At 40.2% G+C, this 17289-nt stretch overlaps 1 protein-coding gene across 1 annotated transcript; it reads left to right on the forward strand.

Moving 5' to 3' along the window:
- The first annotated feature begins 1194 nt into the window (after window positions 1-1194).
- On the forward strand, window positions 1195-16621 carry FUCA2 (alpha-L-fucosidase 2). The gene is made up of 7 exons (XM_004368969.2): window positions 1195-2604; window positions 4702-4889; window positions 9833-10172; window positions 11493-11703; window positions 11932-12122; window positions 14862-14970; window positions 16250-16621. The coding sequence occupies exons 1-7, from the start codon at window positions 2366-2368 to the stop codon at window positions 16388-16390; spliced, it is 1419 nt and encodes a 472-aa protein (XP_004369026.1). The 5' UTR covers window positions 1195-2365; the 3' UTR covers window positions 16391-16621.
- Window positions 16622-17289: the final 668 nt, after the last annotated feature.

Here is a 17289-nt window from a genome sequence, read left to right on the forward strand (position 1 = left end):
CTTTGTTCATACCAGTTGCCGTGGAGTCATTTCCAACTCATGGCCACCTCGCATGTGTCAGAGTAGAACTGTGCTCTATAGTGTTTTCAATGGCTGATTTTTCTAAACTAATAACTCGCCAGGCCTTTCTTCCAAGGCACCTCTAGAAAGACTCCAATTTCCTATGTTTCAGTTAGCAGCCAAGCACACTGACCATTTGCGCCACCCAGGAACTCCTCTTTGTTCATAACACTAAATAATTAGAACCCTAGTTTACTAAAGAACTTCAAGGAACATGTTTTGAGTGCTACTCCATGCCAGGCTCTACTTCAAATGCAGGGGAGACAGAAATGAAGGTCTCTATACCTGCCCTCAAGGAGCCCTGGTGGCTCAGTGATTAAGCACTTGGCTGTTAACCAAATGTTTGGCAGTTTGAACCCACCAGTGTCTCCACAGGAGAAAGATGTGACAATCTGCTTTCATAAAGATTGTTGTTGTTGTTAGATGCTGTCAAGTCGGTTTCAACTCATAGTGATCCTATGTACAACAGAACGAAACATTGCCTGGTCCTGCAGCATCCTCACAATTGTTGTTATGCTTGAGCCCATGGTTGCAGCCAGTGTGTCAATCCATTTCATCGAGAGTCTTCCTCTTTTTTGCTGATTTTTTTGCTGACCCTCTCCTTTGCCAAGCATGCTTTCCTTCTCCAGGGAGTGGTCCTTCCTGATAACATGTCCAAAGTGTGTGAGACAAAGTCTCACCAACCTCGCTTCTAAGGAGCATTCTGGCTGTACTTCCTCCAAGACAGACTTGTTCATTCTTCTGGCAGTCCATGGTATATTCAATATTCTTCACCAACACCATAATTCAAATACATCAATCCTTCTTCAGTTTTCCTTATTCATTATGCAACTTTCATTGCATATGACACGATTGAAAATACCATAGCTTGGGTCAGGTGCACCTTAGTCTTCAAGGTGACACCTTTGCTTTTTAACACATTAAGGAGATCTTTTGCAGCAGATTTGCCCAATGCAATGCGTCTTTTGATTTCTTGACTTCTGCTTCCATGTGTGTTGTTGATTGTGGATCCAAGTAAAATGAAATCCTTGATGACTTCAATCTTTTCTTTGTTTATCATGATGTTGCTTATTGGTCCAGTTGTGAGGATTTTTGTTTTCTGTAAAGATTATAGCCTAGGAAACCCTACGGTGACAGTTCTATTCTGTTCTATAGAGTCACTATGAGTAGGAATTGACTCATGGCAATGGGTTTATCCCTGCCCTCAAGAAGCTCTCAGTCTAATGGGGCATCAAAGTCTGTATCTACGTAATAACAAAATGAAGCAGGAATCCTTATGTTCATAGTGGAATAGGATGCTATGGGAATACAGAAGACAGAGTAAAATATTCTGGGAGCGGAGGGTGGTGGCAGAAAGCTTCCCAGATGAGGTGACATTTAAACTGGCCATTGAAGGATGAAAAGGATTTTGCAGGAGGAGGGGTGGGAAGTCTGGCTTTACTCAAATCATTTAAGAAGGGGAAATAGTGAGGTTCTGATGATTTCCCTTGATTAAACATTTCCAGTTTCTAGCTTCTTTTCCCCAGGCTGCAGCTTCCTTAAACATCACGCTACTGGTTTCACCTGTGTCCGGTCACCTTGTCTTCTGATACAGTGGTTGAGCCTCACATGAGCCTTGTTAGAAACGCAGGTTCTCAGCCCCAAAACAGACCTTCTGAATCAGAAACTGATAATTTCACGGGATGCATATTCCAGGTCAGCAGCCGCTTCTAACAGGCTCAGAAGCTTTGAGGGCAAAAGCAGAGGTTTATAACAATCTGAATTGCATTCAGTGCTGTCCGGGAGGGTTTGGACGACTCCTCCGTGCTTTGGGAATGGCCTACAGGGTCGGTATAAGTCAGAATCGACTCGACGGCAGCGAGTTTTTGGGAGTGAGGCTGGTCCCATGGAAGGGACTCGCCATGTCCGGGAGTGAGGCTGGGCCCATGGAAGGGACTCGCCATGCAGCCCCCCAGGCAGATCGGTCGCGTCGCCCTCTCGGGCAGTTTCTTTAAGGGCCGTGCGAGATCTTGGGGGAAGGGTGCTGGCCACAGTTCCCTGAACCAGTCGCAGTTTTTTTCCCCCAGAGCAAACTGATTAGGAACCTTCGCTTAGAAGCCCCGGGGTGGCCATGCGGGTATGCCGGCCTCCTTTATTATGCAAGTGAGCGATGCAGCCCCTTGGGGGCAATTGGGCCGGAGCGCCACTCCCAACCCCTTGGTGGAGAGGGGCCGTCACAAGGACAGCTTGGTCAGGTGACGCTGTGGGGCCGATTTAGCCGGAGACGCGGAAGGAGCCCGCGGGAGAGTGCAGAGCGTGCGTTCGGATGGCCGGCCCGGCGGACACGCGGTGCCCGGGGACCGCCCGTCTCGCACTCCAGCTGCTGCTGCTGCCGCTGCTGCTGCCGCCACCCGCGCGCCCTGCCGCCGGCGCCCAGCGCTACGAGCCCACCTGGGAGTCCCTGGACGCCCGCCCGCTCCCGGCCTGGTTCGACCAAGCCAAGTTCGGCATCTTCATCCACTGGGGCGTGTATTCCGTGCCCGGTTTCGGTAGCGAGTGGTTCTGGTGAGCGCTCTTTCCTCTGTCCCCTGACCCTGTTTTTGCTTCCCTGGCTCCAGCCACGACCGGCTCACTGGGTTTGCCTTCTTGTCGGTTTCACTTCTCACTGTTCGTAACGCTGTTTCGCATTTCCGGGTTAAAGGTATAATTTATTGCTTAATTGGGTTGGTGCTGGAGTAACAATGACCTTTTTTCTTCGGTGTGACTGAAAGCATTTTCAAGCACTTTTTCTGTGGATCTGGCTTCTCAGCCTGTTGGTGGTCGCACGTGTCACGTTGTGGTTATCACACCATAACATCTGGAGACTAAACCCGAAGAAATTAAGCGATTTGTGCTGGTGGTAGTTGCCGTCGAGTAGAACTGCTTCATAGGGTTTTAAAGGCTCTGACTTTTTGGAAGCAGATCAGGAGGCCTTTCTTCTAAGGTACCTGGGGGGATTCAGACTGCCAGAGTCATACAATGAGTGGTGAAGCCTGGGTCTAAACTATCTGTCATGGGGACTCAGGCTGAAAGTCCTATGCTGTACTACTGCTGCCTACCAATTTTTAGTTGTTCTGTTACTAAGGACGGTTAGAAATAAATTCATGGATATGTGAAATGCTTGTTAATTTGGACCTGTCCACTCCACAGCAACTGTTTGTTTTATTGGCTCTTTACTGTTAAAAAGTTACCATGTGTGGACTCCAAGCCAGTTGCTGTGGAATCCCTTCTGACTCATGGTGACCTCATATGTGTCAGAGTAGTATGTTCTCAACAGGGTTTTCAATGGCTGATTTTTCAGAAATAGATTGCCAGGCCTTTCTTTTGAGGCACCTCTGGGTGGACTTTAACAACGAACCTTTAGGTTAGTAGGCAGTACATTAAGAGTTCGCACCACCCGGGAACTCCATGGGTGGCTCTAGGAACTTTAAAAAAAAAAAAGTTTCAGAGTGGTACCTTAAAAATCCCTAATTATTAATAGACTGCCAAATGAATGGTGCTGCACAAAAAAAAAAAAAAGAATTGCTTTTTAGATTTTGCCCTGAAAACTATGTAAAAATGTTTGTGTAATTTCTTACAACTTTGAACTGTTTTACATATCTTTCCTGATTAATTATTGTTATCTGCTGTTGTTACGTGCTGTTGGTTTCTTTCGACTCATAGCAACCCTAGAGGACAGAGTAGAACTGCCCTATAGGGTTTCCAAGGAGCAGCTGGTGGATTTGAACCGCCGACCTTTTGGTTAGCCACCGAGCTCTTGACCACTATGCCACCGGGGCTCCTGTTCTCTGCTAGTGAGTGTAATTGGTGCATGCTATGTTTTAGGCATGCAGTCTTTCTTTTGGAGCCTTAGTCACTTATTTTGCAAAGGACTTAGCATAACAATGATTGTGAGGATGGCGCAGGACTGGGCAGTATTTCATTCTGTTGTACATAGGGTTGCTATGAGTCAGAACTGACTCAATGGCACCTAACTGCAACAACTGTGTAAAGATACATACTTTGTTGTTGTTGCCGCTGTTGAGTCAATTCTAACTCATGGCGACCTCATGTGTGCAGAGTAGCACTGCTCCATAGGATTTTCAAGGCTGTGACCTTTCAGAAGCAGATTGCCAGGCCTTTCTTGTGAGGCGCCTCTGGGTGGATTCAAACCATAAACCTTTTGGTTAGTAGTTGAGCACTTAACTGTTTGCACCACTAAGGAACTGCTAAAGACACATACTACCTACTGCAATTTGAAAGTGAGACTTAAGAGAGAGTAGGTGGCAGGGGTTGTCTAGAATAGTCTAATTTATGAGCTGAGTGGATTTCACAAGGGGCTGGATGGAAAAAGAGAGGGAGTTTTGGTTTACCTACGGCTGCTAACCAAAAAGTCGGCAGTTTGAACCCACCAGCCGCTCCTTGGAAACCCTGTGGGGCAGTTCTACTCTATCCTACAGGGTTGCTAGGAGTTAGAATTGATGGCAACAGGTTTGGTTTTGGTTAAGCTCTCTTTAGGGGCAAGTCAAACTAACGGGGAAGTGAGGAGGAGAATCTGGGTAATAATTGAGTAGAGGGAGGGAATAGCAAAGGGAGCTGGTGTAATTTGTGCTGTTCATGTGCTATTCCCTTTCCTCCCCTTAGGTGGTACTGGCAAGAGAAACAGATACCAGAGTATGTGAAATTTATGAAACATAATTACCCTCCTGACTTCAAATACGAAGATTTTGGACCACAATTTACAGCACAGTTTTTCAATGCCAGCCAGTGGGCAGATCTTCTTCAGGCTTCTGGTGCAAAATACATGGTCTTAACTACCAAACATCATGAAGGTAAGTAAGTGCAACATATACAGACATTAACCATGGTTATGAAATGTGCACTAGTTCTTTTGGAAGAAAAAACTAAAGCAAGATCATTTCTGTGAAATCAGATTTTCTGCTTAGGAGCACCCATACACGACCACTGACATTTGCTTATAATTTAGAGGACCATACGTTCCACCCAAATTGAGAGGCATTAGGTATAGAGGAAGATCATACCCTCCACATGTGTATATGTGTATATTTGACAGTATTTCCATGATTGGATTAAAGCTATTTAAAGTGGAATATGGATTGCAAGTCGAAGTTTCTCATTGACATTGCACCCTTTGCCTCCCTTTCACTCCACTTCTGTAATGCATTCTGAGGAGGCAGCATGGGGTTATGATGCGACAGTCTTGCATTATTATCACCACACCTGGCTGTGCTTTTGGCCAATTCTTAGACGACCAACTGGTGAAGGAGTTGCTAGTGATGGAAGTGACACAGATCACCTGTTGGAAAAGGGTTATGGTCTATAATGGTGCCCAGAAATATCAGAGGTGGTGGAAGAATATCTAAAAGGAAGACAGTAGTGCTAGAGTAATAGAACAGATTCTACCCATTACCATTCCTGTATCTATAAGATCAGAGAAGCATCCACAAACTATTATTGTTCCAATCACATGTTAAATCATTAGATAGCTTCTTTTGCATGACCATATTTGCCTTGGTATAAGAAGTTCTGCCTCATTGTTTCTCCAGGAGCAGGGACTAGGGGACCAAAACCAAAAATAAAACTGTAATTATCTTCTGAGAATATGTTTCTCTTTGGTTGCATGCTGGTAGCTCCATGACTTTTCTCCTGTAGGTATTTTTCCTGCTGAGACAGATATTTATAAAATATATTTGCTTGTAAACATCTTGGTTTCCTGATGTCTAGGAACTTCCCCAAGCTGTGTGGCACAAAGTCTTACACAGTGAGCTTATTAAAAAAAAAAACAAAAAACTCTTTATCATACTGTGAGGACAGAAGATTAGCTTACATTTATAAATTTTCCAGGACCCAATGTTGTCAGATGTTTTTATTGCTTATAGGAAAAAAAAAAATGCACCCACTGTACTGTAAAGAGGGAAGACTACTGTGTGAGCTGTTCATGTGCTCATGAACATTGAAAGATGGTGATATCAAACTGAAGACTCATAAGGTTTTAGTACTGCCTGACATTAGGGCCTGTCAACTTGAAATGTTTTGAATAAGACTTTAGATACGCTTTGAAGCTTACCACAAACATCTTTGGAGCTGTTTGAAAAACCTCTTAAAATGAATCTACAGAGTGAGTCAATCTCAGACTTGTCTTAATTTCCAGGAGTAAAGTGTTTCATCAAAAGCACCTTATAAATACAGTAAAAATGTACAGGCATACCTCAGAGATATTGTGTGTTTGGTTCCAGACCACAGCAATAAAACAAATATGGCAATAAACCGAGTCACATGATTTTTTGATTTCCCAGTGTATATAAAAATTATGTTTACACTATACTGTAGTCTGTTAAGTGTGCAATAGGATTATGTCTAAAAAAATGTACATACCTGAATTAAAAAATACTTTATTGCTGAAAAATGCTAACCATCATCTGAGCCTTCAGAGAGTCATAATCTTTTTGCTGATGGAGGGTCTTGCCTCAATGTTGACGGCTGCTGACTGATCAAGGTGGTGGTTGCTGAAGTTTAGGGTAGCTGTGACAGTTTCTTAAAATAAGACCGCGGTGAAGTTTGCCCCAGTGATTCTTCCTTTCATGAAAGATTTCTCTTGAGGATGTCATGCTGATTGATAGCATTTTACCCACAGTAGAACTTTTTTCAAAATTGGAGTCAATCCTCTCAAACTCTGCTGCTGCTTTATCAACTAAGTTTATGTAATATTCTAAATCCTTTGTTGTCGTTTCAACAATGTTCACAGCATCTTCCCTAGGAGTAGATTTCTTCTCAAGAAACCACTTTCTTTGCTCATCCATAAGAAGCAACTCCTCATCCATTAAAGTTTTATCATGAGATTGCAGCAATTCAGTCGTATCTTCAGACTCTACTTCTAATTTCAGTTCTCTTGCTATTTCTACCACGTCTGCATTTACTTCCTCCACTGAAGTCTTGAACCCCTCAAAGTCATCCATGAGGGTTGGAATCAACTTCTTCCAAACTCCTGTTCATGTTAATATTTTGACCTCCTCCTATGAATCGTGAATGTTCTTAATGACATCTAGAATGGTGAATCCTTTTCAGAAGGTTTTCAATTTACTTTGCCCAGGTCTATCAGAGGAATTACTATCTATGGCAGCTATAGCCTTACAAAATGTATTTCTTAGACAAAATGTATTTATTAAATAATAAGACTTGAAAATCAAAATTACTCCTTGATCCACAGGCTGCAGAATGGATGTTGTGTTAGCAGGCATGAAACAACATTAATCTCCTTGTACATCTCCATCAGAGCTCTTGGGTGACCAGGTGCATTGTCAACGAGCAGTAATATTTTGAAAGGAATCTTTTCTTCTGAGCAGTAGGTCTCAACAGTGGGCTTAAAATATTCAGTAACCATGTTATAAACAGATGTGCTGTCATCCAGGCCTTGTCGTTCCATTTATGGAGCACAGGAAGAGTAGATTTAGCATAATTCTTAAGGGCACTAGGATTTTTGGAAGGAGCATTGGCTTCAACTTAAAGCCATCAGCTGCATTAGCTCCTAACAAGAGAGTCAGCCTGTCCTTTGAAGCTTTGATGCCAGATGTTGACTTCTCTCTAGCTATAAAAGTCCTAGATGGCATTTTCTTCCAATATAAAGCTATTTCATCTACCTTGAAAATCTGTTGTTTAGTGTAGCCGCCTTCATCAATTATCTTAGCTAGATCTTCTGGGTAACTTGCTACAGCTTCTACATCAGCACTTGCTGCTTCACCTTGCATTTTTATGTTATGGAGACGGCTTCTTTCCTTAAACCTCATGAACCAACCTCTGCTACCTTCAGATTTTTCTTCTGCAGCTTCCTCACCTTTCTCAGCCTTCATAGAGTTGGTGAGAGTTAGGGCCTTGGTCTGGATTAGGCTTCGGCTTAAGGGAATGTTGTGGCAGGTTTGATCTTCTATTCAGACCACTAAAACTTCTCCAATCAGCAATAAGATTCTTTTGCTTTCTTATCATTCGTGTGTTCACTGGAGTAGCACTTTTAATTTCCTTCAAGAACTTTTCCTTTGCATTCACAACTTGGTTAACTGTTTGGCGCAAGAGGCCTAGCTTTTGACCTATCTCAGCTTTCGACATGCCTTCCTCACTAAGTTTAATCATTTCTAGCTTTTGATTTAAAGTGAGAGACATGTGACTCTTCCTTTCACTTGAACGTTTAGGGGCCATTGTAGAGTTATCAGCTGGCCTAATTTCAATATTGTCATGTCTCAGGGAATAGGGACACCTGAGGAGAGGACAAGAGATGGAGGAATCACCAGCCGGTGGAGCAGTCAGAGCACACACAACATTTATTAAGTTCACCGTCTTAAATGGGTGCGATTCACGGTGCCCCAAAACAATTACAATGGTAACATCAAAGATCACTGATTGCAGATACCATAACAAATATAATAATAATGAAAAAATCTTGAAATATTGTGAGAGTTACCAAAATGTGACACAAAGACATGAAGTGAGCATATGCTGTTGAAAAAAGGGTGCCGATAGATAGACTTTCTCCATGCAGGCTGCCACAAACCTTCAACTTGTAAAAAATGCAATATCTGCACAGCACAGTAAAGCGAGATATGCCTGTACTCCTGTGTACTGAAATTTTTGAGGCTTTTGTATTATTTCTTAATTATTTTAGTTTGTATTATCTCTTCTAGTATTTTTATATAGAACAACCAGTAATCTAATTGCAAATTCCTTTTAAAATATGAGTTGCTTCAAAGAGATTGTGTAATAGTATACATTATTTTCTTATCCATTTAGGTGATAGATAATTCACTTTGAGGTAATTTAAAGATTGACATCCAAGTTTATGGCTTTAGAGTAAGAAGAGAAAACAAATGGTGGCTGTATTTTAAAGTACAGAACTAGTGAGGAAGTGTGCCCTCCCCCATGGTTAAATGAATAATCAGACTAAAGGAGAATTACTACACATGGTTCATTACTGCTTTTAGAATCACAATATAATATACACAATCCTAAGACTATGGAATATACTGTAATCTTTGGTTTAGAAGACACATAAGAATCTTGCAGGAGCGTACCGTAGGGTCCTCATTATAAATAGTAGTAGTAGTCATTGTTTAGCATGTAGATGTGGCAGATGTTCCCAGGGGCCAGCTGTGATCTGCTATTGTTGATTGTTTATTTTTTGCTAGACTCTGTGCTAGAAGTAGGCTGGGGAAAGAGCAGGGAACACTGCAGACATAATGCTATCCCTCAAGAAGCTTATATTGTAAGAGTGAAAATATAGGCAATAGGTAAGACTCTACAGATCCTATGGGGTACCCTGAAAGTTACTTTTAAAAACTTTGGTTCCACCTTGATTAACTTCTCATTTGTTTCTCTTATAAAAGCAGAATATATACCATGAAAAAAATTGCAATAAAATAGTCATTTGTAGAAGAAGTAATTTATATATCACTTGCACTACCTGAGGTCCCTGGGTGGCGCAAATGGTTTTCGCTTGACTACTAACCTAAAGGTTGGCAGTTTGAATCCACCCAGTGGCAACATGGAAGAAAGTCCTGGTGATCTGCTTCTGTAAAGATTACAGTAAAGAAAACCCTATGGTTTTTCTACTGTGTAACACGTGGGGTCACCCTATGTCAGAACTGACTCGACAATAACGGGTTTGGTTTGGTTTGGTTTTTGCACTACCTGATTTGGGTTTATAAAAATGGAAATTTACTAAAAGAAAATGGATATGCTTATATAAGTTTTTAATACAATTTTCCAGGCTTTACCATGTGGGGTTCGAAGTACTCATGGAACTGGAATGCTGTAGATGAAGGGCCAAAGAGGGACATTGTCAAGGAACTTGAGGTAGCCATTAGGAACAGAACTGACTTGCATTTTGGACTGTACTACTCCCTTTTTGAATGGTTTAACCCGCTGTTTCTTGAGGACAAATTCAGTTCATTCCACAAGCGGCAGTTTCCGGTTTCTAAGATGTTGCCTGAGCTCTATGAGTTAGTGAACAACTACTGGCCAGAGGTGCTGTGGGCTGATGGTGACGGAGGGGCACCAGATTCCTACTGGAACAGCACTGGCTTCCTAGCCTGGCTGTATAATGAAAGGTGTGTATGCTATTAGATTGCTGTCCTTACCTTAAATATTCCTACTACATTTGTAACACTTTCATTCCCTTGTTTGAAATATTTCCGTCTACGTTCATTTGTGGTATGGGTGAGGAAATCATTGTAAGTAATGCCTATAAGACATATCAGTGCTTATGCAAAATAATCAAGAGTAAAGAAATCAGGAGTCCAATACAATATAACAACCTAGTTTTGAAATCAGACTAACAGTCACAGGATCAGGGACTTTTAAGATGTTAATTTTGTGGGTTCCTCTTTTCATCTCCTATTCTGCTCTTCTATTGCCCCTATTCTGGGACAATGCATTATTCATCTCTGTCTTCTGATGATGTGCTTTTCAGTTCCTCTAATTGATTCTGTTATCTGTTCACCTTTTGATAATCTTTGCTGCCCAGTTCAGTGTTGCCCTTGTCTACTCTTTTTCTTCATCATCAACATTCTCACCTCATCTTGTTCCTTCCTATGGCTTTCTAGCATGTTCAAGGCTGCCCCATTAGAACAGGGAGTTCTGATTGAGCTCTTTCATTAGGCTTAAACTTTATGGACCAAATTTATATTTGTAACTAGGAAGTACTTAGTATTGTGCTATGAAGTCAGGGAATAGTCTACTTACGCTCCATGGGTCCACAAAAGGAACATATACAAATATTCTGGTGAGGTCTGGATTCTTACAACAGCAGTTTCTCCGGGTACTCCTTCCAAGGGAAAGGACTGGGAGCCCTCCACTTTAATTTGGGAATCAAACTGTTCCATCACCACCTGCCACAATAAATAATATTATTGGGGTATTTCATGCTACAGTGAATTACATAATGGGAGCAATTGATTCTTCAGTATTAGGCACAATTGTAAGAGAAACAGAAAGGTTGGAATATAATGTATGAGTTTATTCAATCACTGGAGAGAGAAATAGCAAGTGTAAATTTAATTTTGGTTACCACTCACATTATAAGGGGGAAAAAGCTTCAAATAAGTATAGTACTCTTAAAAGTGCTATATATGCTGGGTACTGGACTAGGTTTTATAGAAATTATTTCTGTTCTAATAAAAGATGAGGAAACCCATTATTCAGATGAATTAAGTCACTTGTTTTCAGTCAAGGAGCTATAAAGTGGCAGAGTCATGACTCCAGACAATCTAGGTCTATTTGACTTCAAAACCATGGACTTCACACTACATTATGCTATGGTCATTTTTCAGGAGTGAATTGCAGTTAGACATCTTTTCTGTGACTTCTTTTTTTTTAATATTAAACAAACTATGCTTTTTTATATTAAAAAATTATACTTTTCATTTCAGCCCAGTTCGGGACACAGTAGTCACCAATGATCGTTGGGGAGCTGGGAGCATCTGTAAGCATGGTGGCTACTATACCTGCAGTGATCGTTATAACCCAGGACATATTTTGCCACATAAATGGGAAAACTGTATGACAATAGACAAGGTTTCTTGGGGCTATAGGAGGAATGCTGGAATCTGTGACTATTTTACAATCGAAGAATTGGTGAAGGTACAGTGAAATGTCTGATGACTATTAATGTAATATAGTTAATAGTGTGGGTGTGTGGGAGTTATTTCTTACAATCTGTATAGCTGAATGGCCTATAAACACTGGGCAATATTCTATCGTCTTTGTTGTCCTAGATAGTGACTACCATGCACGTGTAAATATGTAATTGCAATGGATTAATGCAACATTGTATCTTATCTAAAAGCTTTATTTACTCTTAATTTTTAGCAACTTGTAGAAACAGTTTCATGTGGAGGAAATCTTTTGATGAATATTGGGCCCACACAAGATGGCACAATTTCCCCAATTTTTGAGGAGAGATTAAGGCAAATGGGGGCCTGGCTAAGTGTCAATGGAGAAGCCATTTATGGAACCCACACTTGGAGATCCGCAAATGACACTGTCACCCCAGATGTGTGGTAAGTCATTCTTGTAACCAGTACTATTTGATAGAGGAAGACATTTAAAATTTCTCAGAGATATAAAGAGAAGGATAAAAAGAGACATTGGATGAGTGCCTACCTACACAAAGTGCTTTCCAAACTTTACTTACTCTAATATAAAAGAAAGGAAGAAATTAGCATGTTTTTGAGTTCTTGTTGTTTATCATCTCTAGACACCTGTTGTTGTGTGCTGTCAAGTTGATTCTAACTCATAGCAACCCTATAGGACAAAGTAGAACTGCCCAATAGAGTTTCTTAGACTGTAATCTTTATGGAGCCAAGTCTTTTCTCCTGAAGAGCCACTGGGGGGTTCGAACACCGATCTTTTGCCATTAACCATTGCACCACCAGGGCTCCTAGACACCTCCTAGTGATGGACAAATTCTAGTTAAAAGTAGTCAGCTCTTACAAAAGTTGTAAACCCTAAAGATAAATGAAAATGTTGATGGTTAATCTGAAACAGAGACTTCAGTTTAGTCAGTTAAGTAAATTCTATCATTACAGATGCTACCTGGCATCAAATTAGCAAGCAAGAGGTACCCAAGGGCAGAGAAAAATATTAGATTAAAAAGAAACCAAAATAATATTGTTATTTTAATTGATTTTTTTTTAAAAAAACTTGTTATGTGTTCATACTATTCTAATAATATCTAAACCACACTTTGCTTGGCAATCTCAGCTAAATATCCAGGTTCATCACTTACAAGTTCTACTTCCCGTCCAACAGCAGAACACAATTGAGCCCAGTTTTCTGCCACCTTTCCTCCAGTTTCCAGTAACATGTTCTTCATTTCCATCTGAGACCTCACCAGAAGCCCCTTTAATGTTCATATTTCTAGCAACATTCTGTTAGTGACTATATATGTATTCTCTAAGACAACAGAAGCTTTCTTTACAGCCCTCCTCACTTTTTTTCTGGGCTCAACAGAATCTCCTTTAATGTCCATATATATTTCTATCAACAATCTCTTCAAGGCAGTCTAGGCTTTTCCTAGAATGCACCTCAAAATGCTTCCAGCTGCTACCTGTTACCCAATTCCAAAACACTTTCACATTTTTAAGTATTTATTATAGCATCCCTACACCCAATATCAAATTCTGTATTAGTTTCCTAGGGCTGCCGTAACGAATTACCACAAACCAGGTGACTTAAAACAACATTTATTCTCTCACAGTTCTGGAGGCTAGAAGTCTGAAATCAGGATGTTGGCAGGGCAATGCCCTTGTCTCTTCCAGCTCCTGGTGGTTGCCAGCCATCCTTGGCATTCCTTGGTTTGTGGCACCATCTCTCCAATCTCTGCCTATGTCTTCCCTCTGAGTCTTTGTGTCTTTCTTCTTATATTCTGAGGTTCTGGGTGGACATGAATTTTGGGGGGACATTATTCAACCCAGCACACCCACTCTGGTCAGGCTCCTGCCCCGCATTCCACAAAACTGCTGTTACCAAGTTAGCAATTACCTCTACCTTGCCAAGTCCATGGTCAGTTCTCAGTCTTCATTTTCTGATCTTATCAGCAGCATTTGTCTCAGGTGATTACTCTCTGCTGGTTTTCATAGTACCTGTTCACTGCCCCTTCTTAGTCTCCTTTGCTGGTTCCACTTCATATTCCCAGCCTCTAAATCTTGAAGGGCCCAGGGCTTAGTCCTTGGACTTCTAGTCTTCTGTATTTTTCTTAATTCTGCACACGATGTCATCCAGTTTCTTGGCTTTAAATACCATATCGATGACCTCCACATGTATGTTTTCAGACTCATATGTTCAACTTCCTACTCAACATCTCCACTTGAATGTATAACCTGTGATATCCCAAACCGAAATTCTGATTTTTTGTTTTTTTTGCCCTTAACTAGCTCCACCCAGTCGTCTTCATCTCAGTTAATGGCAGTTTCATCCTTTTAGTCCATTGTAAAGGCATAAAATCTTGGTCCCTAACTTCCCATTCTTTCCCACAGCCAATCCATCAACAAATACCATCATCTTTATCTTTGAAATATATCGAGATTCTGACCTTCTCATATTACCTCTCAGTGTCAACCCTTATCCTTTTGTTTTCCATTAACTCTCCTGGATTATTTCAGTAGCCTCTGACTGGTCTCTATTTCCACTCTTGCCTCTTTAGTCTTTCCTCCCCAAAGCAGCCACAGCGATCTTTTAAATAAGTCAGATTATGTCACTCCCATACTCAAAGTCCTCCAGTGTCTTCCAAGCTCAGAGCCAGGTCTTATAGAGGCTTATTTGTGGTTATTTAATGTCTGTCTTCCCCACTCTAGTCTAAGCTCCAGGAGAACAAGAACTCTGTGTGTTTTGTTTTCTGTCATATCCCTCACACCGAGCACAGTATCTGGCACAGTGTTGACAGATACATACCTACTCAATGAATGGCTACAAAAATTTGAATTAGTGGGTTAAAAGCCATCTAGCTCTTGCAGCCTAGTTCCTTGATTCACTCCCCCACCCCCAGTCCCCTATTTCCAGCTCCAGGAGAACAGTCTGATGAAAATCTCTTTTCTCTTCCAAGAACTTCCTTTTAATATCAGGTAGGTGGGGAAGGGAGATGTTTTTTAGGCCACCACGGGGCTATTTTTCCTTCCTTTTAATGAAGATATTGGTAAAAAATTTGTCTCTGTAAAATAATTCGATTTAACCCATAAATAATGAGAAACATGGGATGGATCTTTGTTATTACTGTTTTTGTTGTTGTTTATTTTAACCAGGTACACAACCAAACCTAAAGAAAATTTGGTCTATGCCATTTTTCTTAAATGGCCCACATTAGGACAGCTGCTTCTTGGCCAGCCCAAAGCTATTTGGAATTCAACAATGGTAAGAGGAAATTTTGTCATCTGTATTATTCCTTTAAATTGCTGCCTAGGATAGCCTATGAAAACATAACTCATTTTAACTTTAAGAAGAGCCTTATGTGCGCTTCTTTTATACCTTGTAAGAGTAACATTAAAATGAGCTTCATCAATAGCAATATTTGGCCAAAACCTTTGAAATTTTTATTCTTTCATATCCAGAAAACCAAACTTAAAAAAAGAGCTACATTATCTCCATGCATAGCAATGCAAAGTAGATATTAGTCTTCACAGTAATTCTGTGTTGTTCAAGTTGAACTGCATGCATCCAAAATGATTCTTTTCATAAAACTGGAATTCAGATGCTTCCCCTGACACTCTACCCCAGAACATACCTCCATAAAAGATATGAGGGCCCTACTTTTTAAATTTACAAAAAAACTTTAGGGAAAATTTAAGATTAATCTAACAGTTGTAATCACCATGCCTGGCACTGGGTTCATTTTGATATATTTTATAGCTTATTAAGAAATTGATGACCCCATTGGAGGTGAATTGTCTATATGCAACACCTTTCCATATTTATGCCTAACCCTTGTGGTTGGTCAGGCAGAAAGAAGATGGAGCTCAAATCTAGTATTTAGTTATAGCTTAAGTAGCCTGGATATGACACTGATTATCTTTTTTATCTAAGTTCTTGTTGACACCAATTAAATCTATCATTTCAAAGTTCATGGGTGTTTTGTTTTTTGTGTTGCTCCACCTGATAAGCAAAATTTTCTGGCTTAAAATAACCCCGGAACATGTATAAATCTACTTATTTGAATTCACTTAATATAAATTAAGACTAAGGATATACAACAATCACAGTAATAACTGATAAAGTTTATGTATTGTTGACTAGTGGAGATTACTGGGGAATCTGGGGAGGAACAGTGGCTGGATATGGGAAGGCAGCCTTTCTCCAAACATTCTGTGTAAAAAGTGGGCAGGCCCTAGTTGGGCAGATGGGTTCCAGAGTTACTTTTCTATCCCCGGTCCTCTATTCAGCATTCCTCCCACTCTGACACCTCATTCAGCCTCTAGAATTCTTCTTCCTCAACTACCGTGCACTCGAGAGTAACATAGGAGCAAGACATATGTATGTACTCAGTTGAATCAAGGGTTAAAAGTGTAAAAAAAAGTAAAAGGAATTCCCTGTCTGTAATGTTTTTTTAAAAATGCCATCCACTCCTTCCCAATAAAAAGTGGGTGAATGGAAGTGATGCATTTGGTGACATTTGTGTGTGTATTTTTAATTTCAGGTAAAACTACTGGGATATGGACAGCCACTTAAATGGACTTCCTTGGAACCAAATGGCATTGTGGTAAAACTGCCACAGCTAACCATTAGTCAGTTTCCCTGTAAATGGGGCTGGACTCTAGCACTGACCAATGTGATCTAATGTGCAGCAGAATGCCCCATGCTGCATGTATGTCTAAGACTAGAAAACGGTAGGTTTCTATGATTGTTGCACACGGAGAAAACAAATGTAAAATTGGCCAAGAAAACTCAAGTAATTATTTAGGCAATTCAACTCTCTTTTCCCTTTTCTCCCTAAATTCTTTTCTAAATTGCACATGTAACTGTTTTAATTCTTCAGTGCACTTTGCCATTAAAGTCTTTCCACAATGAATTTGTTTCTGTGTGTGATTCAGAGGTGGAAATTTTTTGTTTTTCAGTAGCTAGGAATTAATGGTATATAATAAATTTGGCCTAATATATATTTCCATTGGTTCCGGTAATCGTCTTTTTGTTTAAAAAAAAAAAATTCTTTCCTTTTGATTATAAAACTGATTATGTTCACTGTAGAAATTTTGGAACATACAGAAATGCTCCAAGAAAAACAGAGAAATTTCTGGTAAATGCACCACTCAGATCACTACCGTTAGTATTTTAGTATATATTCTTAGTTTCTTCTTGGTAGGGAGAAGGGATTGAAGTTGTAGGTCTATTTTTGTAGATGGGCTAATTTGAAGTTCAATTGAAATTTATAAATTTGCTTATGGTATTTGTTTTCAATCAAATTGAAGTAGAAAATCTAGTGGAAAATTAGGAAGTCTATTCAGATCTTCCCTAAGAACAAAGCAAAAGTGGTACTAATTTTGATATAAATTTAAAGAAAAACAGATTAAAGCCTTCACTCCCCCCAACAAAAGGTGATCAGTTTGGCTTTATCCTTACTATTTGAAGTGCTACAGTTTCCATTTGGTCACATTAATCAAATGCAGACAAAAATTTTTGTTCTCCAAATGCTTCAAATAGAGTGTAAAATAAAACAGTTCATTATATTTATGTCCTAAA

Source organism: Trichechus manatus, unplaced genomic scaffold, assembly GCF_000243295.1.
Source record: "Trichechus manatus latirostris isolate Lorelei unplaced genomic scaffold, TriManLat1.0 scaffold00002, whole genome shotgun sequence".
Classification (NCBI taxonomy): Eukaryota; Metazoa; Chordata; class Mammalia; order Sirenia; family Trichechidae; genus Trichechus; species Trichechus manatus.